At 47.7% G+C, this 26,576-nt stretch overlaps 1 protein-coding gene across 1 annotated transcript; it reads left to right on the forward strand.

The window, feature by feature from the left end:
- Nucleotides 1-11,182: 11,182 nt before the first annotated feature.
- LOC117355689 (zinc finger protein OZF-like) lies at nucleotides 11,183-25,948 on the forward strand. The gene is made up of 2 exons (XM_033934609.1): nucleotides 11,183-11,280; nucleotides 24,027-25,948. Exon 2 carries the CDS (start codon nucleotides 24,043-24,045, stop codon nucleotides 25,234-25,236), a length of 1,194 nt encoding a protein of 397 aa, XP_033790500.1. The 5' UTR covers nucleotides 11,183-11,280; nucleotides 24,027-24,042; the 3' UTR covers nucleotides 25,237-25,948.
- Nucleotides 25,949-26,576: the final 628 nt, after the last annotated feature.

The raw sequence follows: 26,576 nt of genomic DNA on the forward strand, positions 1-26,576 counted from the left end.
GGGATGACCACATAGCTTCCATATCATCGGTCGTAGCTTGGTTCTGCAGTGTCCGGTGGACGAAATCTCCCATGCGTTCGAAGTCAGTGCCTCGGAAGTTGAGTACTTTTGTTTTCGTGTTTGATGTAGGAAAATCTTTCCTGAGGTAGAACCACACCATGTTGTGGTCGCTGGAGGCTAGCGTATCTCCTACCGAGACCTTCGAGACGCTATCCCCGTTGGTGAGTACCAGGTTCAGGATCGCCTGGGCCCTAGTGGGTTCCAAACCATTTGTTTGAGTCGTGCTCCCTTTATGGATGTTAACAGTCTCCTGCTGCCGCTGGTTGTTGCTGAGTATGAGTTCCAATCTGTATGAGTATGAGTTCCAATCTTGCTTAACGAACTTGATGCACTTCTTCGAGGGAGTAAACAGGCAGATAGACAAGGGTGACCCAGTCGACTTTGTTTATCTGGATTTTCAGAAGGCATTTGACAAGGTTCCACATGAACGACTACTTTGGAAAATTGCGAGCAATGGAATCGAGGGTGAAATACTCATGTGGATTAAAAACTGGCTGGAGCATAGGAAATAGAGAATGGGAGTAAATGGACAATACTCGGACTGGAAGAGCATAACGAGTGGAGTGCCACAGGGTTCATGCTCTTCAACATATTTATAAACGACTTATTTTATTTTTCACTATTGAAATATTCTACTGCTTTTCTGTGTGCTTTGGATCAACACTGGAATGTTCGGGCCTCTTATTCTGTGAACCGCCTAGAACTTTTTGGGTGTTGGCGGTATAGAAAAACAGAGTTATTATTATTTTGCCCCAGCCATAGCTGCCTCCAGTGTTAGACACTCCGCCATCTGCCAGTTTGGCTCCCTTTTGCTGTCCTCCCTTCTCCTTGCCCCTAACCTTGATACATGTCCAGACTAGATTATTGTAATACCATCAGGGCCTATAGGCTAACTAGGCTTCAGCCTAGGGCCTCAAGATCAAGAGGGGCCTACATTCACATTGTTAGCAAAATTAAAATTACACTATTCTAAAAACAGTGAACACTAAAACACTGAACTGAAAATAAGGAGAAATTCTACGCTTCGGGATCGGAACCGGCTCCGGCCGCAACGGGGCGCCGACTCGGCTTCTCCCTTTCTTTTTCTCGCCCTGGGAGGAGGATCGGGGAGGGAAAGACGTCAGTCCGGAAACAGCTGGGCAAAGCCCAGCCCTGCAGGGAGAGAGGCAAAACGTGGATCCGTCAGGACAGGGCGGCCCAGACTGGCATCGGGGGGGGGGGGGGGGTTTCAGTGGAAGGCAGGCAGGCAGGAAGGATGGCATGAGGGGGTGTTCAATGGAAGGGGGATGGGAGGCAGGCGGGCATCGGAGGGGGGGGGGGGTGAGGTGAGGAAGGACGCACTGGGGGCACTATGGATATAGGAAGGGGCAATGTTGTGTGTTATGTTTGATTAGTTATTGTTTCAAGTACTATATATAAATGTCCAAATAAGTGTTCTCGACTTTTTTATATTTATTATCCGTGCCACATTTTTTATAAAGGTTAGTACCAATAACAACATGTTTCATTTAACATATTGATTTATATCACAGTAATGATGTATTTTATTATCTCTCATGTAATTTACAAACTTAAAAATGGGAGGTGAAAGGGCCTCATAAGTGGAATAGCCTAGGGCCTCTTTTCATCTCAATCCGGCTCTGAATACCATCTATGCTGACTTGTCAAAATTCAATATTAGACGATTGCAAACTTTTTACAATATCATTTACAGAATTAGATTCAAAATCCTAGTTTTAACTCAAAGCATTTTAAACTAAACTAAACCTTAAGTTTGTATATCGCATCAGCTCCATAAATATAGAGCTCGGCACAGTTTACGTTTAAATTCAATGAGGGAAGGACATAATAAGAAATTAGAGGTTATGAAGAGGAGAGCTAGCTTTACATTTTAAAGATTGCTTTACATTTTGGAGAAAAGCCAGGTTTTCGGATGTTTTCAGAATAATTGGAATGAGCCTAGGTTCAGCAGCAGGGCAGGAAGGTTATTTCGAAGCTCAGTGAATTTGAAGATAAGGGATTTCCCTAATTTACCTGCATACATGATGCCTTTTAACAAGGGGAAAGATAGTTTGAGTATGTGGGTGGATCTGGTAGTGTCAGGTCTTGAAGAATTCCAGGATAGTGGAATTAGGGGAGGAAGAATGCCATGTAGGATCTTGAATGTTAGGCAAGTACAGTGGCGTACCAAGGGGGGGGGGGGGGGGCGGTGCGCCCCAGGTGCCAGCCCTAAGGGGGTGCTCCTGGCCTTGCCGTTCAGTCCCCCCCCACCCCCAAAGGACCGCTCGCCCCACTGACCTTCCTGCACCACCTGTGAAGCAGCCCGCAGCAGGATCGCGAAGTCAGTGTCAGCGATCCCTGCGCTGCTTAGGCGCTGCTTCCTGCGCCGCGATCCCGCCCCTCCTCTGACGTCAGAGGAGGGGCGGGACCGTGGCGCAGGAAGCAGCGCAGGGATCGCTGACGCTGACTTCGCGATCCTGCTGCGGCTGCTTCATAGGTGGTGCGGGGAGGCTAGGGGGGCGAGCGGTCCTTCGGGGTGGGTCGGGGCATCAGGCCTTCAGGGTGGGGTGGGCGGGCAGGCAGGCTTTCAAGGGGGAGGGGGTGACAGGCAGGCAGGCAGGCCTTCAAGGGGGGACAGGCCTTCGGGGGGGTGCAGACCTTCAAGGGGTGCAGGCCTTCAAGGGGGGGCAGGCAGGCCTTCAGGGGGGTGCAGGCCTTCGGGGGGGTGTAGGCCTTTGGGGGGGTGCAGACCTTCAAGGGGGTGCAGGCCTTCAAGGGGGGGGGACAGGCCTTCAAGGGGGGAAAGGCAGTCAGGCCTTCAAGGGGGGACAGGCCTAAAAGGGGGGGACAGGCCTACAAGGGGGTGGGACAGGCCTTCAAGGGGGGGACAGGCCTTTGGGGGGGTGCAGACCTTCAAGGGAGTGCAGGCTTTCAAGGGGGGTGCAGGCCTTCAAGGGGGGGTGCAGGCCTTCAAGGGGGAGACAGGCCTTCAAGGGGGGGAAAGGCAGGCAGGCAGGCCTTCAAGGGGGGGGACAGGCCTACAAGGGGGTGGGACAGGCCTTCAAGGGGGGGACAGGCCTTCGGGGGGGTGCAGACCTTCAAGGGAGTGCAGGCCTTCGGGGGGTGCAGGCCTTCAAGGGGGGACAGGCCTTCAAGGGGGGGAAAGGCAAGCAGGCAGGCCTTCAAGGGGGGACAGGCCTACAAGGGGGGGGGGGAGAAGCTACAAGGGGGTGGGACAGGCCTTCAAGTGGGGGACAGGCCTTCGGGGGGGTGCAGGCCTTTGGGGGGTGCAGACCTTCAAGGGGGGGGACAGGCAGGCAGGCCTTCAAGGGGGGGGGGGACAGGCCTACAAGGGGATGGGACAGGCCTTCAAGGGGGGTGCAGGCCTTCAAGGGGGGACAGGCAGACCTTTAAGGGGGACAGGCCTTTGGGGGGGACCATGATTTAGAAGTACACGGAGGGAAGGGGGTGTTCAAAGAGACGTGCATATGCCAATCTTTTTTGGGGGGGAAGAAATAATGGGTCTGAAAATAGAGGAGAGGGAGAGAGATGATGGACCATGGGATTTAGGGAGGGAAGGAACAGAAAGGGAGAGAAATTGGACACAAGGGGTGGTGTGGAAGAGGGATAGAGATACTGGATAGGAGGGTAATTAGGAAAAGAAAGGGAGAGATGGTGGACTCTGGGGTGGTGGGGAAGGAGGGAGAGATGCTGGATGAAAGGGTATTTAAGAAAAGGTGGATCTGTGGAGGGAGATGAAAAAAAGGAAAGATACCAGACTTCCTGGGAAGGGAAGGGAAATGGAAAGGGAGGACAGAGTTGGCAGATGGATGGTTAGCATGCAGAAAGAAGGAGACCCTGGCAAGCAAGTTATCAGAAGAAAACCAGAGCCTTGGACCAACAAGATTTGAAATATAACCAGACAACAAAAGGTAGAAAAATTAATTTTATTTTTTGTTTTGTGATTATAATATGTCAGATTTGAAATGTGTATCCTGCCAGAGCTGGTGTTGGACTGCAAACGTGAGCTAGGATTTAACAGAGAGAGGAAAAGTCCTTTTTGTTTCTTTATTTTATTTACACCACAGCGCCAGTGTGGTTAGGAGAAGCCAAAGGGGGTGAAAAAGCTATAAAACCCACCAGGAGTTTTGAAAAAAATCACCCAACTGGGCAGGAAAATCGAATTGAAAAACCAATTCAATAGGGCTGAATTGAATCAAAAATTTTTTTCCTGTATCTGGCAGCATTAGTTTGCGCTACTGTCTTAGACTTTAGGACCTGGGATTGGGGAGAGATGGCATCCTCAGTACTTTATAATGCAAGTGAAACGAGGATTTGGTCAGACTTTTGAAGGGTCTGCAGAAAAAAAATATTGCATAGGCCGGGGACATGAGACAGCAGGAAATGGGAACTTTTCTTCCTTCTATTTTTGTGAATGGAAAGGCTGAGGATGTCAGAGAGTTCAGTTAAAATATGTGCTTTATAAGAAAATATAATAATGTGTTTTATAAAGTTTATAGCATAGCTGGCCTACCCAGTGAGGTGTTCCTAGTGGTGATGGTGGCAGCGTGTCAATGTGTTGAGAGGAAGAGGTGGTCTGGGAAATTCTGCTGAGCAAACTCCGAGCCCATTTCCACCCCCCAGTTAGTCCACTCCACTCAACTGGTTCACACACTGAGTGGGTCTTTGGGTGTTGTTCCTGGGTAGTTGTTTTGGGATCTCTTACAGTGGTTTATCAGTATCTCCTTCTGGTCCAAGGAAGGAAACTTTGTTATCCTTAGCATTGACCTACAGAATATGTTTGTAACAGCGCTGCTTGTGTTGCATTAGGCTATGTAGTGATCGAAAGAAAAAAAACAGACCTTTGCACATTTTTGCACTATATGGTGGGTGTATGAGGAGATTCACATTTCCTGCACAGCTAAGTCCATGTGAAGTTACCTTGTGCTGTATTTGACATCTAGCAAGGTCTCTGTTTGAAAGGAAAGATCTAAACTTAAAAATGAAGTGGCCAGAAGTTATGGTAAAAGCAGATAGTGTAGCTGGTTTTAAGAAAGATTTGGACAAATTCCTGGAGGAAAAGTCCATAATCTGTTATTAAGACATGGGGGAAGTGTCTGCTTGCCCTGGATCGGTAGCATGGAATGTTGCTACTCTTTGGGTTTTGACCAGGTATTAGAGACCTGGATTGGCTACCATGAGAATGGGCTACTGGGCATGATGGACCATTGGTCTGACCCAGTTAGGCTATTCTTATGTTATGTTCTCATCTGTAGGGGCCTTTGTTTTCACTTCTTATTTTAATGTATTTTTCTTCTGGGAAGTTATCAGTGTTTTTTAGAATGGGAACAAAAATGGAAGAGAATTAATGTGTGTGGGATGAGGGCGTAACTAATTTCTTCAGCTAAATAATTCAATCTACCTCAACCAGACATAGGAGAACTCACGCACCATTCACACACCCTCCAACCAAAAACGTCAAAAGAAAAAAACTGTTCGACAACCTCCTAGCCATTCGAGCTGCAACACTCGACCCCCAACTCTACAACCTATTGACCTCAACCACAGACTGCAAAACCTTCAAAAAGAAATAAAAACCCTTCTATTCAAAAAACACATAAAACCGAACTAACACAATCAGAACTGTCCCAAGCATCACCTGCAACTACTCCATATGTACTTCTGATGTCATGACAATTCAGACATAATTTATGTTATGTTATGTTTGGAATATAAGAAAATTTTCACTGCCTGTTTCTATTCTGACCATTTATTCTGTTTCATGGTCATTACAAAAAATATTTTTTTACATGGGGGGGGGGTGTCAAAAAATGATGGGCCCCGGGTGCCACATACCCTAGGTACGCCACTGGGCAAGTACATTTAAAGTGAATCCTAGAAATCACCGGAAGCCAGTGAAGTTTTGACAGAAGCGGGGAAACATGGTCGAATTTGCTTTTTGCGAAGATCAACCTAGCCGCAGTGTTCTGGATCCGCTGAAGTCTTTGAAGATTTTTCTTGGTTAGACTTAGATAGATGGAATTACAAAAGTCCAGTCTGGAAAGAATGATTGATTTTATTCTTCAGAGCCTAGTTACTTACACTCCCTGACCATTCCTTACACCCCAAATCGAACACAGATCTTTGCAGGACAATAGATTAGTCCTACCATCAGTAAATAGAAATACCTGTATGTACTCGAATATAAACTGAGATAACCTTTCTCCCCCCCCCCCCAAAAAAAAAGGTTGACTTGACTATAAACTGGGGGGGGGGATGAGTGTCAATATTCAAGTGTAGTGCCTTGCCCTGCCAGGCTCTGCACCCTAAACTAAACTAAATCTTAGGTTTGTATACCGCATCATCTCCACATTCGTAGAGCTCGGCACGGTTTACAGGAGATGGGATGGAAAGGAACTACAATGAGGGGTTAGAGGTCCAAATAAGAGGAGTTTTTAGAGGGTTTAGATGCCAGAGATGGAGTAAGTATCAGATTTTTGAGAATAGCCAAGTCTTCAGATGTTTGCAGAAAAGTTGGAGAGAGCTCAGGTTCCGAAGAGGGGAGGAAAGGTTGTTCCAGAGCTCGGTGATTCTGAAGGGAAGGGAGGGCCCTAGTTTTCCTTTATGGGGAATGCCTCTTAATGAGGGGAAGGATAGTTTTAATTTGTGGGTGGATCTGGTGGTATTAGGGTTTGAGGAGTTCCAAGAAAGAGGGATACATGGAGGGAGGATTTTGAAAGCTAGACAGGCGCATTTGAAGAGGACCCTGGCGATTATCAGTAGCCAGTGAAGCTTGGACAGAAGCGGAGAGACATGGTCAAATTTACTTTTTGCAAAAATCAGCTTGGCGCGGCATTCTGGATCCCACTCCCTCGCTTCTCTGCATCCAACCCCCTCACTCCTTCCCTCTCTTGTCATGCCAGTCTTTGCATCCAACCCCCACTGATGTAGTGATTCTATCAGGCTGCTGTCGGCCTCAACTTCATGTTCCCTCTGCTGCCACCCCTCCTCTGATGGGTCATCCTGTTTTGGTCTGGGATGGACCACGGCGGAGGGAACGTCCAGCTGAGGCCGAAGGCAGCCTGCTAGAATCGCTACAGCACCAACGATCCTCTGTAGACCGTAATTGTTTTTTAAAGTGAGGCCAGGAGGAAGCTGGATGATGGAGGAGAGAAGGGAGAAAACACGCCGGCCTTCAGGGAGCCCCCTAGAGCCACAGAGCTGAGGGTACCCACAGCGCTGACCAACCGACCCCCACCGTGAGCTCTGACATCGTGCCTCGTAAAGCAGGAGCGGCAGCAGCAGTGGATGGCCAGCAAGAGGCAGCGCTTAGGACAGGCTTTTCACTGCCAGAACACTGCCGCTCCTGCTTAAGAAGGCCCGAAGATATACGGGGAGGAGGGTTGGTCACTGAATCGATTCGAATCGGGCAGCCTCTGTACAAGTGCAAATGTCAATGTGTTGACATGACATGCATGAGCGTGGTGTTCGTGCATGCGCAGAGGCCCTCTGGATGTAGCCCGGAACTTGGGGAAGGAGACACGAGGTTCATTTGGGACTGGGGGAAGCACAGGGCGGGGTCACATGTCCTTGGTGGTAACCTTATCATGGAGATGACCTCCTAGTGGAGTTTTGGCTGGCTTCGAACAAAGGACCTCTGAGACAGAGGGAAGAAGGGATTGCATGGGTGGGCTGTGTGATTTTCCCTGCCATCATCTTCTGAGTTTCTATCTCTCTCTTCTGTCTCCCTTCAAGCCTGTCTGGCGCTCTCTTCTCCTTCTCCCCCAAGTTTTTCTTTCTTTGTAAGCATAGCTGTCTCTTCCCTTCCCTGCTTGTCTCTTAACTCTCTCCTGATCCAATGTGGCTGTCTCTCCTCCCCTGTTTGACCCCCTAACTCTCCAGTCTTGCTGTCTGTTCCCTTGCCTCTCTCTAGACTAGTGGTCTCCAACTCCAACCCTTTGGGATTTGGAGGGCCTTAGAAAAAAGAGTTAATGTCTTATTAAAGAAATGACAATAAAACTCTTTCTAGTTTATAAATCTTTCCTTTTGGCTAAGTCTTAATAATAATATTGTCATTTATAGCTAAGAAACTGTTTTATTTTACTTTTGTGATTATGATACACATACCGAGGGCCTCAAAATAGGACCTGGCAGGCCACGAGTTTGAGACCACTGCTTGAGACCTTCCCCAACCCATCTGTCTCTCTTTTTTGTCCTCCTTCCCGATCTGGCTGTCTATTTTTTTCCCTAGCACTCTCTTCCTCCTCATCTGGCTTTGCTATTTGACCTCTCCTTGCATGTCGGTCCTTTCCCAGTCCTGCTCTCCCCCCCCCCCCCCCCATCCCACCCTTTCATATTTTGCTCCTTACCCAGCCTAATCTCTCCACCACCTCTTTCCCATGGTTACTGTCTTTCCTTCCCCTGCAAGTCTCATTTCTCAGCTGGGCTGTCTTTACTTTCTTCTCTCAGCAAGTCTTTCCATCCTGGATCTCACTCTCTCTTCCTTAACCATCCAAGCTGCCTCTTCATCTCCCTTGCATGTCTATCCTGGCTGTCTTTTCTACTTCCCTGGCCTGGTTCTCCCTCCTTTCATAACTGGTTACCTATCCCCCTTTTCTACCAGTCTGTCCAACTCTCCCTTAATTCTCCTGTCCTTCCATTTTGGTGACTCTCAGCTCCTATGTGTCTCTCCTCTCTTTCTATCCTGGTTGTCTTATTCAGAGATTCCAAGTTATCCAGTCCCTTGCTGGAGATATTGAGACAGTCCTGGATTTCTGACTACCCCATCATGGTGCATTATGGGACATGTAGCTCAGCAGTCAATTGGCAGGATCAGGCACTACAAATCCCAGGCTGCTTTGGGATATATGTTCAAAACCAGGACTGGCTTAAAAGCCTCCAGTATGAAACTGTGCAGCTTGACATCTCTGCCTCTTCCTTCTCCAGACCGGCTGTCTGTTCACTCCCTTTAATACCGTAACCTGGTCCTCTGTCCCCTGCATGTCTCGTCTGTCAACCCATCCTGGTTATGTCTCCTTTCCCAGCCTTGCCCTGCCATCACCCCTCCTTCCTGTAACTGGGCTGTCTCTCCACCCTCCCCTGTAGGTCTCTTCGGTTTACCCATTTTGGCTGTCTCTTCTCTTTTCCCTGACTAATCCTCCTCATCCTTCAGGCCTTTTCTTCTTACATAGCTTGGAAATCTCTCCTCCCCCCCCAGCCTGTTCTTTCCCCTCCCTCCACCCACATATTTCTCATTCAAGTTTCAAGTTTCAAGTTTATTAACTTTTTAATATACCGACCATCATTCTAATGAACCTGGCTGCCTCTTGCTCAGGAGCTGCAAAGTTAGCACGTGTTTTGCTCAGTGCTGGATTTGAACTCGCATCCCATAGTAGTGCACAGCTCCCTCTTCCTGACTCTGCCATTGAAATCAGCATTTTGAGACAGGGCTGCTGGAAAGTCAGGCGTGGCCTGGGATCGGGTGATTTGTCCCAAAGTATCTCCTGTGTCCCTGCCCTGCATCTCTCTCCTCCATTTCTAAACATCTATTGGCTCCTTGCAGATATCCCTCTCCCCCTATTTATCCTTCCAGAGCTAACAAAGTGGTGTTTATCATCAGTGCTGGATTTTAACTCGCATCCCATAGCAGCTCAGGCATGGTCTGGGAATGGGTGATGTGTCTTGCAGTTTCTGCTGTGCCCCTAAACATCTATTGAATTCTTTCAGATCTCTCCCCCACCCCCTTTCTTCTTCTAGCAATTCCGGCTGTCCCTCCTTCAAAAGGGGTATTTTTCATCAGTGCTGAATTTGAACTCGCATCCCCTAGCAGCTCAGTACTTGCTCTTAGCTCTACCATTGAAATCAGCATTTCGGGATGGGGCAGATAGAAAACCAGGCATGGTCTGGGAATGGGTGATGTGTCTTGCAGTTTCTACTGTGCCCCTAAACATCTACTGAATTCTTTCAGATCTCTCCCCTACCCCCTTTCTTCTTCTAGCAATTCCGGTTGTCCCTCCTTCAAAAGGAATATTTTTCATCAGTGCTGGATTTGAACTCGCATCCCATAGCAGCTCAGTACTCGCTCTTCTTGACTCTGCCATTGAAATCAGCATTTTGGGACGGGGCTGCTGGAAAGCCAGGCATGGCCTGTGAAACATCTATTGAATTATTTCAGATCTCTCCCCCACCCCTTTTTTCTAGCAATTCTGGCTGTCCCTCCTTCAAAAGGAGTATTTTTCATCAGTGTTGGATTTGAACTCGCATCCCCTAGCAGCTCAGTACTTGCTCTTAGCTCTACCATTGAAATCAGCATTTCGGGACGGGGCACATAGAAAACCAGGCATGGTCTGGGACTGGGTGATGTGTCTTGCAGTTTCTGCTGTGCCCCTAAACATCTATCGAATTCTTTCAGATCTCTCCTCCACCCCCTTTCTTCTTCTAGCAATTCCAACTGTCCTTCCTTCAAACGGGTATTTTTCATCAGTGCTGGATTTGAATTCACATCCCCTAGCAGCTCAGTACTTGCTCTTAGCTCTGCCATTGAAATCAGCGTTTCGGGACAGGGCAGATGGAAATCCAGGCATGGTCTCGGACTGGGTGATGTGTCTTGCAGTTTCTGCTGTGCCCCTAAACATCTATTGAATTCTTTCAGATCTCTCCCCCACCCCCTTTCTTCTTCTAGCAATTCCGGCTGTCCCTCCTTCAAAAGGGGTATTTTTCATCAGTGCTGGATTTGAACTCGCATCCCATAACAGCTCAGTACTCGCTCTTCTTGACTCTGCCATTGAAATCAGCATTTCGGTACGGGGCAGCTGGAAAACCAGGCGTGGCCTGGGACTGGGTGATGTGTCTTGCAGTTTCTGCTGTGCCCCTAAACATCTACTGAATTCTTTCAGATCTCTCCCCCACCCCCTTTCTTCTTCTAGCAATTCCGGCTGTCCCTCCTTCAAAAGGGGTATTTTTCATCAGTGCTGGATTTGAACTCGCATCCCCTAGCAGCTCAGTATTCGCTCTTCTTGACTCTGCCATTGAAATCAGCATTTCGGGACGGGGCAGCTGGAAAACCAGGCGTGGCCTGGGACTGGGTGATGTTGTGCCCCTCCCCTGCATGTCTCTTGTTACCCAGCCTTCCTCTGCAGCGGATGCAGTCACAGTGCAGGAAGGAAGGAAGGCCGGCGAGACACAAAGGCCCTGTGGTGGTGGGAGAGGAGGGCTTCTCAGGTACTGGACAGTGAGGGAGGGAGGTTGGGGCATGCTTTCCTACCAGGGTTGCATGGTCCCTCCAGTGCATGGCTGTTCTCTTGCTTCTCTGCATCTCCCATCACCTTTCCAGCCCCATTTCTTGTCCCAGTCTTTCTTCCTTAGGGTTCTAGTTCAGTTTCTCCCTTCTTCTGTCTGACTCAGGTCAGGTATTCTGCTAGTGCAGCATCCCAAAGAGATTCCAGAATTTTACTTTATTTTAAAAAATTCCCTTCATAAGTATACGTTAAGATAGATGACATGTATCTGTGTACGTCTGGATCCAACCACCCAGACAAGCATGATTCTTTGACACGATTGGCCCTTGAAAATGAACAGAAAATAATTTTAGTTGGATTTGTATGTTTTAAGCAATCGAGGCTTTGTTACCATTTGGATCTTCGTATCTTTACGAACTTGGATTATCAGCTCTGACAGAAATTAAACTGAGAAAAAAAAAAGAGAACGGCTGCAGGTGATGGATGATGAAATGCGGGTTTGCTGGTCGACTATTGAGCAGCATTTTTAGTTAATTTACACTAAAAAAAAAAAACCCCAGCCCATCCATCGCATTGATTAGCTGTTCTCTTCTATCTACTTTAGTTTCACCACTGTTACAGTTACCCAGACATAGCTTAAAGAACTTTAAATAAATAACTCTCAAATGTCATTTTTTGCTGGTTTTGCAATTTTATAGTTTCAATTTGAATGTGCCACAAAATATATTTGCTCTGTTTAGTGTGCCAGATCTAAAAAAGTTTGAGAACCACCGTGCTACATAGTAATATAGTAAATGACAGCAGAAGAACATAAGCAATGCCTCTGATGGGTCAGACCTGAGGTCCATCCAGTCTGCCCAACTATACATGCTCCATAAATTCATTATGTCGTTTAAATGGTATTTCTGGGCCAGAAACCCTGCCCGGTAGTGTGCTTAGTTCCATCTACTGGAACATAAGAGATGCCGCTGCTGGGTCAGACCAGTGGTCCATCGTGTCCAGCTCATGCGGTGGCCCTTAGGTCAAAGACCAGTGCCCTGAGACTAGCCTTACCTGCGTACGTTCAGGAACTTGTCTAACTTTATCTTGAATCCCTGGAGGGTGTTTTCCCGTATAATAGTCTCCGGAAGAGCGTTCCAATTTTCCACCACTCTCTGGGTGAAGAAGAACTTCCTTACGTTCCCTTTCAACTTTAGAGAGTGCCTTCTCGGTCTCCCTACCTTGGAGAGGGAGAACAACTGCCTTTATCTACTAAGTCTATCCCCTTCAGTACCTTGAATGTTTCGATCATGTCCCCTCTCAATCTCCTCTGTTCGAGGGAGAAGAGGCCCAGTTTTTCTAATCTCTCGCTGTACGGCAACTCCTCCAGCCCCTTAACCATTTTAGTCGCTCTTCTCTGGACCCTTTCGACTACTACCGTGTCCTTCTTCATGTATGGTGACCAGTGCTGTACGCAATACTTCAGGTAAGGGCGCACCATGACCTGGTACAGTGACATGATAACCTTCTCCGATCTGTTCGTGATCCCCTTCTTTATCATTCCTAGCATTATGTTCAATCTTTTTGCCGCTGTCGCACATTGCGCGGACAACTTCATCGACTTGTCGATCAGAGTCTCCATCAAAACTCACTCCAGTCCATCTTAACCATCCCATCCATCAAAGCCCTCCCCAGCCTGTTCTCAACTAAATGTTCATATACGGGACACAGGCTGTGCAAGCCTGTCCAGTACTGGCCTGGGGGCTAGATTCACTAAGCAAACCAATCGGTTTGCGACCCCTTTGTGACCCGATTTCCCTCCAACCCAATTCACTAACCTCTGTCCCAATCATCCTCTGCTCCGCGCATGCAAATGAGGGGAACGGCATTCAAATATAGGCAGGCAGCGATTCACTAAAAAAAACTGCAACACCGACTGGGCTGGCCAATCAACAAACAAGCGAGGACCAGTCGTTCACGTTTCCAACTGCATCTCCTGCTGTCTGTCCCGACTTTCCTGCTCTCTCTTGCCCCCAACTCTCCTGCTCTCTCTTGCTCCTGACTCTCCTGCTCTCTCTTGCCCCCAACTCTCCTGCTCTCTCTTGCTCCTGACTCTCCTGCTCTCTCTTGCTCCCGACTCTCCTGCTCTCTCTTGCTCCCGACTCTCCAGCTCTCACTTGCCCCCTACTCTCCTGCTCTCTCTTGTCCTGACTCTCCAGCTCTCTCTTGCCCCCAACTCTCCTGCTCTCTCTTGCCCCCAACTCTCCTGCTCTCTCTTGCTCCCGACTCTCCAGCTCTCTCTTGCTCCCAACTCCCCTGCTCTCTCTTGCTCCCGACTCTCCTGCTCTCTCTTGCTCCCGACTCTCCTGCTCTCTCTTGTCCCGACTCTCCTGCTCTCTCTTGTCCTGACTCTCCAGCTCTCTCTTGCCCCCAACTCTCCTGCTCTCTCTTGCCCCCAACTCTCCTGCTCTCTCTTGCTCCCGACTCTCCTGCTCTCTCTTGCTCCCGACTCTCCAGCTCTCTCTTGCTCCCAACTCCCCTGCTCTCTCTTGCTCCCGACTCTCCTGCTCTCTCTTGCTCCCGACTCTCCTGCTCTCTCTTGTCCCGACTCTCCAGCTCTCTCTTGCCCCCAACTCTCCTGCTCTCTCTTGCTCCCGACTCTCCTACTCTCTCTTGCTCCCATCTCTCCAGCTCTCTCTTGCTCCCGTCTCTCCAGCTCTCTTGCTCCCGACTCTCCAGCTCTCTCTTGCTCCCGTCTCTCCAGCTCTCACTTGCCCCCGACTCTCCTGCTCTCTCTTGTCCCGACTCTCCTGCTCTCTCTTGTCCAAACTCTCCAGCTCTCTCTTGCCCCCAACTCTCCTGCTCTCTCTTGCTCCCGACTCTCCTGCTCTCTCTTGCTCCCGACTCTCCTGCTCTCTCTTGTCCCGACTCTCCTGCTCTCTCTTGTCCAAACTCTCCAGCTCTCTCTTGCCCCCAACTCTCCTGCTCTCTCTTGCTCCCGACTCTCCTGCTCTCTCTTGCTCCCGACTCTCCTGCTCTCTCTTGCTCCCGTCTCTCCAGCTCTCACTTGCCCCCGACTCTCCTGCTCTCTCTTGTCCCGACTCTCCTGCTCTCTCTTGTCCCGACTCTCCAGCTCTCTCTTGCCCCCAACTCTCCTGCTCTCTCTTGTTCCCGACTCTCCTGCTCTCTCTTGCTCCCGACTCTCCTGCTCTCTCTTGCTCCCGTCTCTCCAGCTCTCTTACTCCTGACTCTCCAGCTCTCTCTTGCTCCCGTCTCTCCAGCTCTCACTTGCCCCCGACTCTCCTGCTCTCTCTTGTCCCGACTCTCCTGCTCTCTCTTGTCCTGACTCTCCAGCTCTCTCTTGCCCCCAACTCTCCTGCTCTCTCTTGCTCCCGACTCTCCTGCTCTCTCTTGCTCCCGTCTCTCCAGCTCTCACTTGCCCCTGACTCTCCTGCTCTCTCTTGTCCCAACTCTCCTGCTCTCTCTTGTCCCGACTCTCCAGCTCTCACTTGCCCCCGACTCTCCTGCTCTCTCTTGCTCCCGACTCTCCTGCTCTCTTGCTCCCGACTCTCCAGCTCTCACTTGCCCCCGACTCTCCTGCTCTCTCTTGTCCCTACTCTCCAGCTCTCTGCCCCAGCCTTCCCCCGCAGTGCGAGTCCATGGTTTTAACCTGCGGGTTTAAAGCGGGCTAAAACCATGGACTTGCTGGGCTTGCTAAAAAGTTAAAAGTAAAATTTTTTTATAAATGGTTGCTGCTCTTTGATGCATGCGCAAACCATCTATAGAGCGATCCGGGTGGTCGGTTGGAGGCGTGATTCTTGAATCAGCCCCCCCTCCCCCGGACACGGATCGGATAGCTCACGGATCAGATACAGTCCGTGCCCTTAGTGGATCTGGGCCTTGATTCCTTCAATGTATACCCACTAGCTGCTTTCCCGGCATTGCCCGGGTATTTCTTTATTCTAATCTTCTATTAGACAGGAAAAGGAATAAAATTGGCTTCACGCAGCGGTACTGTCTCTGAAGCTCTAGATCAAACCCAAAAACACTTGGAGGGCCTCAGAAAAAATAGTTAATGTCTTATTAAAGAAATGACAATTTTGCATGAGGTAACCAGTTCCTAATCCAATGACCAGTGGCGTAGCGCGGGAGGTTGGTGCCCAGGGTGGTGGTGCTAGCTTTGTCACAGTGTGCCCCCCATTCTTCCCTGCTGCTTGAGTACCCCCCTGCCCCCATGTATTTCTTGACATGTTCACCGGCACCAAGCAGCATCTACCTTACTGCATTTGACGGCTTTAGCACCATTCTGATGTCATGTCCTGAACCTACAACCAGGAAGTGACATCAGAAGGGAACCAAGGCTGGCGCCCCTGAAATTCTTTTTAAAAACTGGGTCAGGTATTGTTTTAGTGTGTAGTCTCTGAAGGAATGAGTACCTGGCTTTTCTCCAAAACGTAAAGCTATTTAAAATGTAAAGCTAGCTATCCTCTTCATAACCTCTAATTTCTTATTATGTCCTTCCCTCATTTATTGAATTACGTGTAATCCGTGCCGAGCTCTATCTTTATGGAGAGGATGCGGTATACAAACTTAAGGTTTAGTTTAGTTTACAGCACAGTCATGGAAATAGGGGATCTCCTGTGATGCAGCTTCCTGTTTCCACGCAGGTGGGGTGTGGGCCTAAGAAAGCCCTCCCACCCCCACCCCCACCCCCACCAAGGCTGCCTGTTTGAAATACTGTGCCATACTCCCAGAAGCAATCAAGGCAAATAAGACTGGACCACTGGTGGTGGAAGAAGTGCTGGTGGATTTGGAATGGGGAGGTGGGGTAGAAGGAGAGAAAGATACGCCAGTTAGGGGGAGTGGTGGTTGGGGGGGAGGAGATGCTAGATGACAGAGATCTGAGTAAAAGAAATGGGGAAAGAAGTAGGCTCATGGATGGAGAGATGTCGGACTGCAGGGAAGACTACAGAAGAAGGAAGGGAAGATATTAGCCCTAGGGTTGGCTGTGTGGATGGAAGGGAAGTCAATGCTTATCACAGAGGAAGGGATATAGGGGGAAGATAGAAACGGGTACACAGAAGGAGATGCTGGACAGGGAAGATGGGTGGTGGACATGGAGAGAGAATAAATGTCAAATAGACGGAAGACCCTGCAAAGATAGGGAAAAAAAACAGAAAAAGAAAATGATCTGAGAATAAAAGTCGAACAAAGTATTTTATTTTGAGTTTATTAATTGGAAAGCCCTATCTCCGATATCTGCATTCTCGAGTGTTCCTGTTCAGTTGTTGGCCTTCTGATCGCTGGTCCCTTGTTTCCTATGTGTTGAGGGTCTTCAATGCTTTCCATGTGTGATCAATGCGCTGTCTTTCCTCGCTTGTAGCCTTCCTGTTTGCTCTGTTTTCTCTCTAGGTTGGATATTAGTGTTTTAGGGCCTGGAGTAATATTAGCAGTGTTGCCTTTCGATGCAAAAGGTTCGAGTCCTGGGAGTCAGTGCTGTTATGCTGTGGACTGTGTTTGTGCTTGGAGGGATGTGTTAGCCTTACTAAGGTGACATTGAAACTTTACATTTTAGCTTGCCATAACATCTAAAAGGTTGTTAGATTGTAAGCTCTTTCGAGCAGGGACTGTTTTCTTACTCTTTGTTACTCTATGCAGCATTGTGTGTCTCTGGTGGTGCTATAGAAATAATTAAGAGTAGTAGTAGAGACTTCTTAAGAACATAAGAAACGCCTTCGCCGGATCAGACCGAGGTCCATCTAGTCCAGCGATCCGCACCCGCGGCAGCCCATTTAAGTACTCCTTTTTGGAGACCCATAATTACCATATCCCTCAATATGATATGCAAGTAGGTGTGCATCCAACTTGCGCTTGAATCCCAGTACAGTAGTCTCCTCCACAACCTCCCCGGGGAGGGCATTCCAAGCACCCACCACGCGTTGCGCCAAACAGAACTTCCCGACATTTGTCCTGAACCTACTGCCACTCAGTTTCAGGCTATGACCTCTAGTCCGTGTCACATTTGAGAATGTTAGTAATGCTGTATCTTGGTCCATTTTATCAAATCCTTTTAATATTTTAAAAGTCTCTATCATATCCCCCCTCAGTCTTCTCTTCTCGAGGGTAAACAGTCCCAGTTTCCTGAGTCCATCTTTGTAATCCAAATGTCTGTTTAAAAGTTTGTGTATAGCCTTTAAAACTCTTCATCTTTCCAACCCTCTGGAAGACACAATGACAGTAAATGAAAAATCCTTATAATTGAAAGTCAAAGAAATGTGTGAGCATTGGAACCCATTACATCTTTCTTGGTGGGGGAGAGTCCAAACTATTAAAATGATGATTTTGCCTGTAGTTTGCTACCAAATAAGTTTCAAGTTTCAAGTTTAATCAGGTTTGATGCATCGCTTATTACGTACTAAGCGATTAACAATAAAATATAAATTGTACAGTTTTTAAAAAAGGGGGAAAAACAAACTGACAAAACAAACATACTCGGGCACATGTGGAAAGGAAAAAGGAGTCACGAGTGGAGTTCCGCAGGGGTCTGTACTTGGACCGCTTCTGTTCAATGTATTTATTAATGACCTGGAAACGGGGACGAAATGTGAAGTTATAAAATTTGCGGATGACACTAAACTCTGTAGAAGGGTCAGAACTATGGAAGAGTGTGAGGACCTACAAAGGGACCTAAGCAAACTGGAAGAGTGGGCGAATAAATGGCAGATGAAATTCAATGTAGGGAAATGCAAGGTCATGCATATAGGGAGAAAGAACCCGATGTTCAGCTACCAAATGGGGGATTAGTATTAGAGGGAAGTAACCTTGAAAGAGATTTGGGTGTACTGGTGGATACAACAAAGAAGTCAACGGCGCAATGCACAGCAGCCGCGAAGAAGGCAAACAGAATGTTGGGTGTTATTAAAAATGGTATTACGACCAGAACGAAAGAAGTCATCCTGCCGTTGTATCGGGCAATGGTGCGCCCACACCTGGAGCACTGTGTTCAGTATTGGTCACCGCACCTTAAGAAGGATATGGCAATACTTGAGAGAGTGCAGAGGAGAGCGACACGAATGATTAAGGGCATGGAAAACCTTTCATACACTGAAAGATTGGAGAGGCTGGAGCTCTTCTCCCTGGAAAAGCGGAGACTCAGAGGAGACATGATAGAGACCTACAAGATCATGAAGGGCATAGAGAAAGTAGAGAGAGATAGATTCTTCAAATTTTCAAAACATAAAAGAACAAGAGGGCATTCGGAAAAATTGGAAGGGGATAGATTCAAAACAAATGCTAGGAAGTTTTTCTTTACTCAGCGGGTGGTGGACACCTGGAATGCGCTTCCAGAGGACGTAATAGGGCAGAGTACGGTACTGGGGTTTAAGAAAGGATTGGACAATTTCCAGTTGGAAAAGGGGATAGAGGGATATAGATAGAGGATTATTACGCAGGTTCTGGACCTGTTGGGCCGCCGCGTGAGCGGACTGCTGGGCACGATGGACCTCAGGTCTGACCCGGCAGAGGCATTGCTTATGTGCTTATATACTTATGTGCTTATGTGCTCCATCCCTTTGACTAGTTTCGTGGCTCGTCTCTGCACTCTCTCCAGCGGAGTTATATCTTTCTTAAGGTATGGAGACCAGTGTTGAACACAGTATTCTAAATGCGGTCTGACCATTGTTCTGTAAAGCGGCATTATGACCTCTTCCGATCTACTCGTAATCCCCTTCTTAATTATGCCCAACATCCTGTTAGCTTTCTTCACCGCCGCCGCACATTGTACCGATGGTTTAAGGGTACTGTCAATCAGTACCCCCAAATCCCTTTCTTGTGTGCATTTTGCTAACTTCACCCCCATCATCATATACTCATGTTCTTTATTTTTCTTTCCTAGGTGCATCACCTTGCATTTGTTTATGTTAAAGTTCATCTGCCATTTGTTCGCCCAAGTTTCATAGAAACATAGAAACATAGAAAGATGACGGCAGATAAGGGCCATAGCCCATCAAGTCTGCCCACACTATTTACCCACCCTCTTAAGTCTACTGACCCCCTAAAGAATAATTGTAATTATACTGTCACTCTACTGACCCGCTCATTCAGTCCTAGTGACCCTATCCCTTGGCATGACCTCGTAGGGATCCCACATAGGTATCCCATTTGTTCTTGAAGTCTGAGATGCTGCGTGCCTCGACCACCTGCACTGGAAGCTCGTTCCAATGCTCAATCACTCTCTCCGTGAAGAAGTATTTCCTGGTGTCTCCACGGAACTTCCCTCCCCTGAGCTTGAGCGGATGTCCTCTTGTGGTCAAGGGTCCCCTGAGAAGAAAGATATCATCTTCCACCTCTACCCGTCCCGTGATGTACTTAAATGTCTCAATCATGTCTCCCCTCTCCCTACGCTCCTCGAGAGTGTAGAGCTGCAATTTGCTCAGTCTTTCTTCGTACGGGAGACCCTTTAGCCCCGAGACCATCCTGGTGGCCATCCGCTGAACCGATTCAACTCTGAGCACATCCTTACGGTAATGTGGCCTCCAGAATTGAACACAGTATTCCAGATGCGGTCTCACCATGGCTCTGTACAGTTTCCAGCTGGTTCAGATCCTTTTGGAGGTCCTCACAGTCCCTTTGAGTGCCAACCGCCCGACATAGTTTTGTATCATCAGCAAACTTAATTATATTGGATGATGTTTCCTCCTCCAGGTCGTTTATAAAAATATTGAACAAGATAGGTCCAAGAACCGAGCCCTGGGGCACGCCGCTAGTCACTTTCTCCCAGTCCGAGTATTTCCCATTTATGCTAACCCTCTGCCTTCTGTTTTCTAGCCATTTTCCGATCCATCTGTGCACTTCTCCCCCCTACTCCATGGCATAGTAGTTTCTTCATGAGCCTTGCATGTGGGACCTTGTCAAACGCTTTCTGAAAGTCCAGGTAAATTATATCCACTGGATCGCCACTATCCATTTGTTTGTTCACTTTGTCAAAGAATTGCAGTAAATTTGTCAAACATGACTTCCCTTTCCTGAAGCCATGCTGACTAGCCCTTAATAGATTATGATCCTCCAAGTGTTGTACAATGTTATCTTTAATTAGTGTTTCAATCATCTTCCCTGGAACCGATGTGAGGCTCACAGGTCGGTAATTTCCTGGATCCCCTCTTGATCCTTTCTTGAAAATTGAGATGACGTTCGCTATCCTCCAGTCTTCTGGTATTTGCCCAGTTCTAATTGACATGTTAGCTATGGATTGCAATAGTTCACCAATTTCCTCCTTAAGTTCCTTTAATACCCTCGGGTGAATTCCATCTGGTCCTGGGGATTTGTCGCTTTTAAGTTTGTCAATCTGAACATGAATCATTTCCAACGTCACATTTACTGTTGTGAGGCTTTCCTCTATCTCGCCGGTGAATATTCTCCCTGTGGCTGGCATTGTTGAAGTGTCTTCATTTGTGAAGACTGAGGCAAAGAATGAATTCAACCTATCGGCAACCTGTTTGTCCTCTTTTACTGACCCTTTCCTTTCTAGATCGTCGAGAGGGCCCACTGCCTCTCTTGCTGGTTTCTTTCCTTTTATATATCTAAAAAAGGGCTTGAAGTTTTTGTCTTCCTGCACTATCTTCTCCTCGTAGACTTTCTTGGCATCTCTTACCACCTTATGGCACTTTTTTTGATTGATTTTGTGACTGTTCCAGGCTTCCGTCGTTTTTTCTCGTTTCCATTTTTTGAACGAGTTCCATCTTTTACCTCTTTGGATAACCAAGCTGGTTCTCCTTTGTTCTTTTTTCGCCTTCCTTTGGATATCTTCGGAATGTGTAAATTCTGTGCTTCTATGATGGTATTTTTCAGTAGAGACCATGCTTGTTCAACTATTCGGAGGTCTGCTATGTCCTTCCTGAGTCGTTTTCTAACCATAGTTCTCATGCTGTCGTAATTGCCTTTTTTAAAGTTAAAGATCGTAGTTTCAGTCTTGATTGGTTTTCGCTTTCGGATGCCCAAGGTAAAATTGACCATATTATGATCACTTGTCCCTAGCGGGGCCGAAACTTCCACATCTGCTGCCCTTCCAGTAATGCCATTTATGACCAAGTCTAGGATTGTCCTACCATTTGTTCAAGGAAGCAATCTCCTAACATTTCAAGGAATTTTAATTCCCTGCCGTAGTTTGACGTTGCCAATTTCCAGTCGATCCCTGGAAAGTTGAAGTCCCCCATGATAGTTGTATTTCCCGATTTACTACTTCGAATAATTTCCTCCATCAATTCAATGTCTGTTTCCTCCGTCTGTCCCGGGGGTCGATAATAAAGTCCAATTTGTATGTCTGCTTCTTTATATCCAGGAATCTTTATCCAGAGTGATTCTAGTTTGCCATTTGCTTCTGTCTCTCCTACTCTAACAGACTCTATTTCTTCTTGAACATACAGGGCAATACCTCCCCCTTTTTGCCCAATCCTATCTCTTCTATAAAGTTTGTAGCCTTTCAATGCCGTATCCCATTCATTCTCTTCATTCCACCATGTTTCTGTTATTCCTATGATATCCAGTTGTTTTCTTCTTGCTATTTCTTCCAGCTCGCCCATTTTGTTTCCTAAGCTTCTGGCATTCGTGTACATACATCTAATTTCCGTTCGTGCTACATTACTGGGATTAATGGTCCTCACATCCTTTTTTGTCTCCATTTGTTCCTTTTCGTCGGCTCTCGTAGTATCCTCACGTTCTTGCCCTATATCGGTGTGGTTACTTGAAGTTGCATTCTTAGTATTACCTGGTGTCCGGGCCATCGACCGGTTGTTGACTGTCGGCTGTCCCCTAATCTTTAGTTTAAAGCCTTCTCAATGAATTTCTTTAAGTTCTCAGCCAGGACCCTCGCTCCCTGCTCGGCGAGGTGTAGTCCGTCCTTTCTATAGAGCCTGCTTTTACCCCAGAATGTTGTAAACATGTAAGACCTACTGCAATCTGATAAGACAGCAAACTCATCAAACTACCTGAAAGATAGCGAAAGAAAGCGGGGCAGACTGGTTGTGGGCAAATGGGATATGAGAGAGAGGGAGGGAGGGCAGATTGGCTGAAGGCAGGTGGGATATGAGAGAGAGGGAGGGAGGGCAGATTGGCTGAAGGCAGGTGGGATATGAGAGAGAGGGAGGGAGGGCAGATTGGCTGAAGGCAGGTGGGATATGAGAGGGAGGGAGAGCAGATTGTCTGAAGGCAGGTGGGATATGAGAGGGAGGGAGAGCAGATTGTCTGAAGGCAGGTGGAATATGAGAGAGGGAGGGCAGATTGGTTGAAGGCAGGTGGGATATGAGAGAGGGAGGGAGGGCAGATTGGCTGAAGGCAGGTGGGATATGAGAGGGAGGGAGGGCAGATTGTCTTAAGGCAGGTGGGATATGAGAGGGAGGGAGGGCAGATTGGCTGAAGGCAGGTGGGATATGAGAGGGAGGGAGGGCAGATTGGCTGAAGGCAGGTGGGATATGAGAGGGAGGGAGGGAGGGAGGGCAGATTGGCTGAAGGCAGGTGGGATATGAGAGGGAGGGAGAGCAGATTGTCTGAAGGCAGGTGGGATATGAGAGGGAGGGAGGGCAGATTGGCTGAAGGCAGGTGGGATATGAGAGAGGGAGGGAGGGCAGATTGGCTGAAGGCAGGTGGGATATGAGAGGGAGGGAGGGCAGATTGGCTGAAGGCAGGTGGGATATGAGAGGGAGGGAGGGCAGATTGTCTTAAGGCAGGTGGGATATGAGAGGGAGGGAGGGCAGATTGGCTGAAGGCAGGTGGGATATGAGAGGGAGGGAGGGCAGATTGGCTGAAGGCAGGTGGAATATTTGAGGGAGGGAGGGCAGATTGGCTGAAGGCAGGTGGGATATGAGAGGGAGGGAGGGCAGATTGGCTGAAGGCAGGTGGGATATGAGAGGGAGGGAGGGCAGATTGGCTGAAGGCAGGTGGGATATGAGAGGGAGGGAGGGAGGGCAGATTGTCTGAAGGCAGGTGGAATATGAGAGAGGGAGGGCAGATTGGTTGAAGGCAGGTGGGATATGAGAGAGGGAGGGAGGGCAGATTGGCTGAAGGCAGGTGGGATATGTGTTTATTATGTGTGTGAAGGAGACAGACTGGCTGCAGGCCTCTTTGGAGAAGTAGGCATCATCTCAAAATATTTTGTTTTCAGTCTGCTTAAAATCAGTTTATGCCTCTGGCCACTCTAGGATCTTCCCTCTGCTTCACTGACATGCTAAAAAATGAGGGCCTGGGAAATACTATAGTATTTTGGTAGAAAAAGAAACACCCGCAGCTAAGAAACTTTCTCCATTTGTCAAAACATACTTACGGAAAACCAACTTCTCTCCAGAGGCCTAGAACATAGTCTTAGATGCCTTAACAGTGTTATCAAATCACTCGGAGCTCACTCGAAAAGGGATGTTACCAGTGGTGGGCCGCAAGCTGGTTCTGAACACGGTCCTTGGGGTATTCATGAGATTTGCATCCACTTCCTCCTTTCTTTGCAAATCTATCTTCTGAATATTTATTGCAGATATCCTGAAAACCTGGCTGGCTGGGTTGAATACATTCAAAGGTGCCCTCTGCTTCTTTTTTTCTTTGTGTTTTCCAGATTATTCTGCAGGGCCTGTGGCTTCCCTGAGGTGTCTTCAGGTTTAACCCCTTCAAACCCTTCTCATTGACCTCCTAGATCCCCAGCTGGTAGAATGAATCACCCCCTACCCTCTCCTTTTCTTATCTCTGTCCTTTTCTCTGTCTCTCTTCTAGGTGAATAGAATCAGGCATGGAGGATGGCATTGAACCGCAGGACGTCCAGATCGGCTCTCAGAAAGATGACCCAGAAAACAAACTCTCATGTCCAGAGAGAGAAACAGACAACAGGAGTAACTTAAATGGAAAACAGAAGGGCTCAGTGGTGAGAGCGAAATGTGCGACTGACCCCAGAGGCAGCACTGCCCGGCCGAGCAGTCTAGCTCCAGAGAAAGCTTTCAAGTGTCCTGAAGTTTATGATATGTTTGAAAATAAGGGGCGTTTAGAAGTTCACCTAGAAACACATACTGGACAAAAATCATTTATCTGTTCTGAATGTGGGAAAAGCTTGAGCCATGAAGAATACCTTTCATCGCACGTGTGTACGCTCAAAGGAAAAAGATCCTTCATATGTCCTCAGTGTGATAAGGTCTTCAGCCCCAAGTCGGACTTTGTACGACACTTGAAAATTCACACGGGAGAGAGGCCTTACCACTGCACAGTGTGTGGCAAGAACTTTGGCCAGAAATCTGATTTTATGAGGCACCAGAAAATCCACACGGGAGAAGGCGCTCACAGATGCGCTGAATGCGGGAGGAATTTTAGTCAGAGGTCGGACTTTATAATGCATCAGCGCACGCACACTGGAGAGAGGCCATTTCAGTGTCCCGAGTGTGGTAAGAGCTTCAACCACAAAGGAACACTGAAGACACACCAGAGGATTCATGTGGGGCTGAGACCGTACAAGTGTACGGAGTGTGGGAAGAGCTTCAACCAACAGGGCACTCTGATCACCCACCTGAGAATTCACACGGGGCAAAGACCCTATCCATGCACCGAGTGCGGGAAGAGCTTCAAGCGAACAGGGACACTCAAGAGGCATCAGAGGATCCACACCGGAGACAGACCCTACGAATGTACCGAGTGCGGCAAAAGTTTCAACCAGCAGTCGCATTTCCGAATGCACCAGAATATCCACACTGGCAACAGACCCTTCAAATGTACTTTATGTGGGAAGAGCTTCAACCAGAAGTCACATTTCCGAATGCACCAGAACACGCACAGCGGGGAGAGACCTTATCAATGTGGGGACTGTGGCAAGAGATTTGGCCAGAGGGGTCATCTTTTGAGGCACCAGAAACTGCATACTAGAGACAGCTCACAGCCCCAACTGCTGTGCATTCTTGGACGGGATGAAGAGATGGTTGCTGTGGACCTCTCAGCTTGAAAAGTGCTTTAGCAGTCTCTGAAATGTTCTTGTATAGAGCAGAAAACGAGCTAGTCTAGGACAGTTCATCAGCTGTGGGATATATGGCATAATCCAAGATATAGCATGCTGAATATGAGAGATTGAGATCAGATGTAACATCCCAGAATTATGGTCTGAGCAGTAAAAGGTTTAGATAGAGAGGGAGGGGAGAGGCAAAGAGCGTAAGAACAGAAGAGATGATTTGGAAAAAGCTAATCTATGACCAGATGCAAGTCACTGCAACATGATACAGATTTCAGGCTAACTCCTTGTAGACAGCTCATGAGAGAAGGACACAGTTGCTTTTTTTTGTGTTCAGGAGCAAACACAGTCTGTGCTTTCTCCTCCAGTTTTCCTCCACAGTACCTGCATTTTAATATGTAGGGAGCAATTTGGGCTGGGTATTAGAGTGGTGCACATAGATATCCCACTGGATTATCTGTTACCGTAGGGGGTTCAGGTGTCTCATTCCTAGTCCCTAGGATGATGCATCTTTGCCATAACCAGTAATCTTGTTGATGAAGTCCCCATGTCCTAGTGTGATAATTTTTGGATTGGAGTACTCCAGTCCCGATACCATATAGAAACGTAGAAACTTGATGGCAGATAAAGGCCAAATGGCCCATCCAGTCTGCTCATCCGTAGTAACCATTATCTCTTTTTCTCTCTCAGAGATCCCACGTGCCTAATAGAAACATAGAAACATGACGGCTGATAAAGGCCAATTGGCCCATTCAGTCTGCCCATCCGTAGTAACCAGTATCTCTTTTTCTCTCTGAGGATCCCACATGCCTATCCCAGGCCCTCTTGAATTCAGACACAGTCTCTGTCTCCCCCACCTCTTCCGGGAGACTGTTCCACGCATCTACCACCATTTCTGTAAAAAAGTATTTCCTCAGATTATTCCGGAGCCTATCACTCTTAACTTCATCCTATGCCCTCTCATTGCAGAGTTTCCTTTCAAGTGAAAGAGACTCGACTTATGCGCATTTACATTACGTAGGTATTTAAACGTCTCTTTCATATCTCCCCTCTCCCGCCTTTCCTCCAAAGTATACAGATTGAGATCTTTAAGTCTGTCCCCTTACGCCTTATCACGAAGACCACACACCATTTTAATAGCCTTCCTCTGGACCAACGCCATCCTTTTATATATTTTTTAAGGTGTGGCCTCCAGAATTCACACAATATTCTAAATGATGTCTCACCAAAGTCTTACACAGGGGCATCAATACCTCCTTTTTCCTACTTGCCATACCTCTCCCTATGCAACCTAGCATCCTTCTAGCTTTCGTCGTCACCTTTTCAACCTGTTTGGC

This window comes from Geotrypetes seraphini, chromosome 2 (assembly GCF_902459505.1).
Source record: "Geotrypetes seraphini chromosome 2, aGeoSer1.1, whole genome shotgun sequence".
NCBI lineage: Eukaryota > Metazoa > Chordata > Amphibia > Gymnophiona > Dermophiidae > Geotrypetes > Geotrypetes seraphini.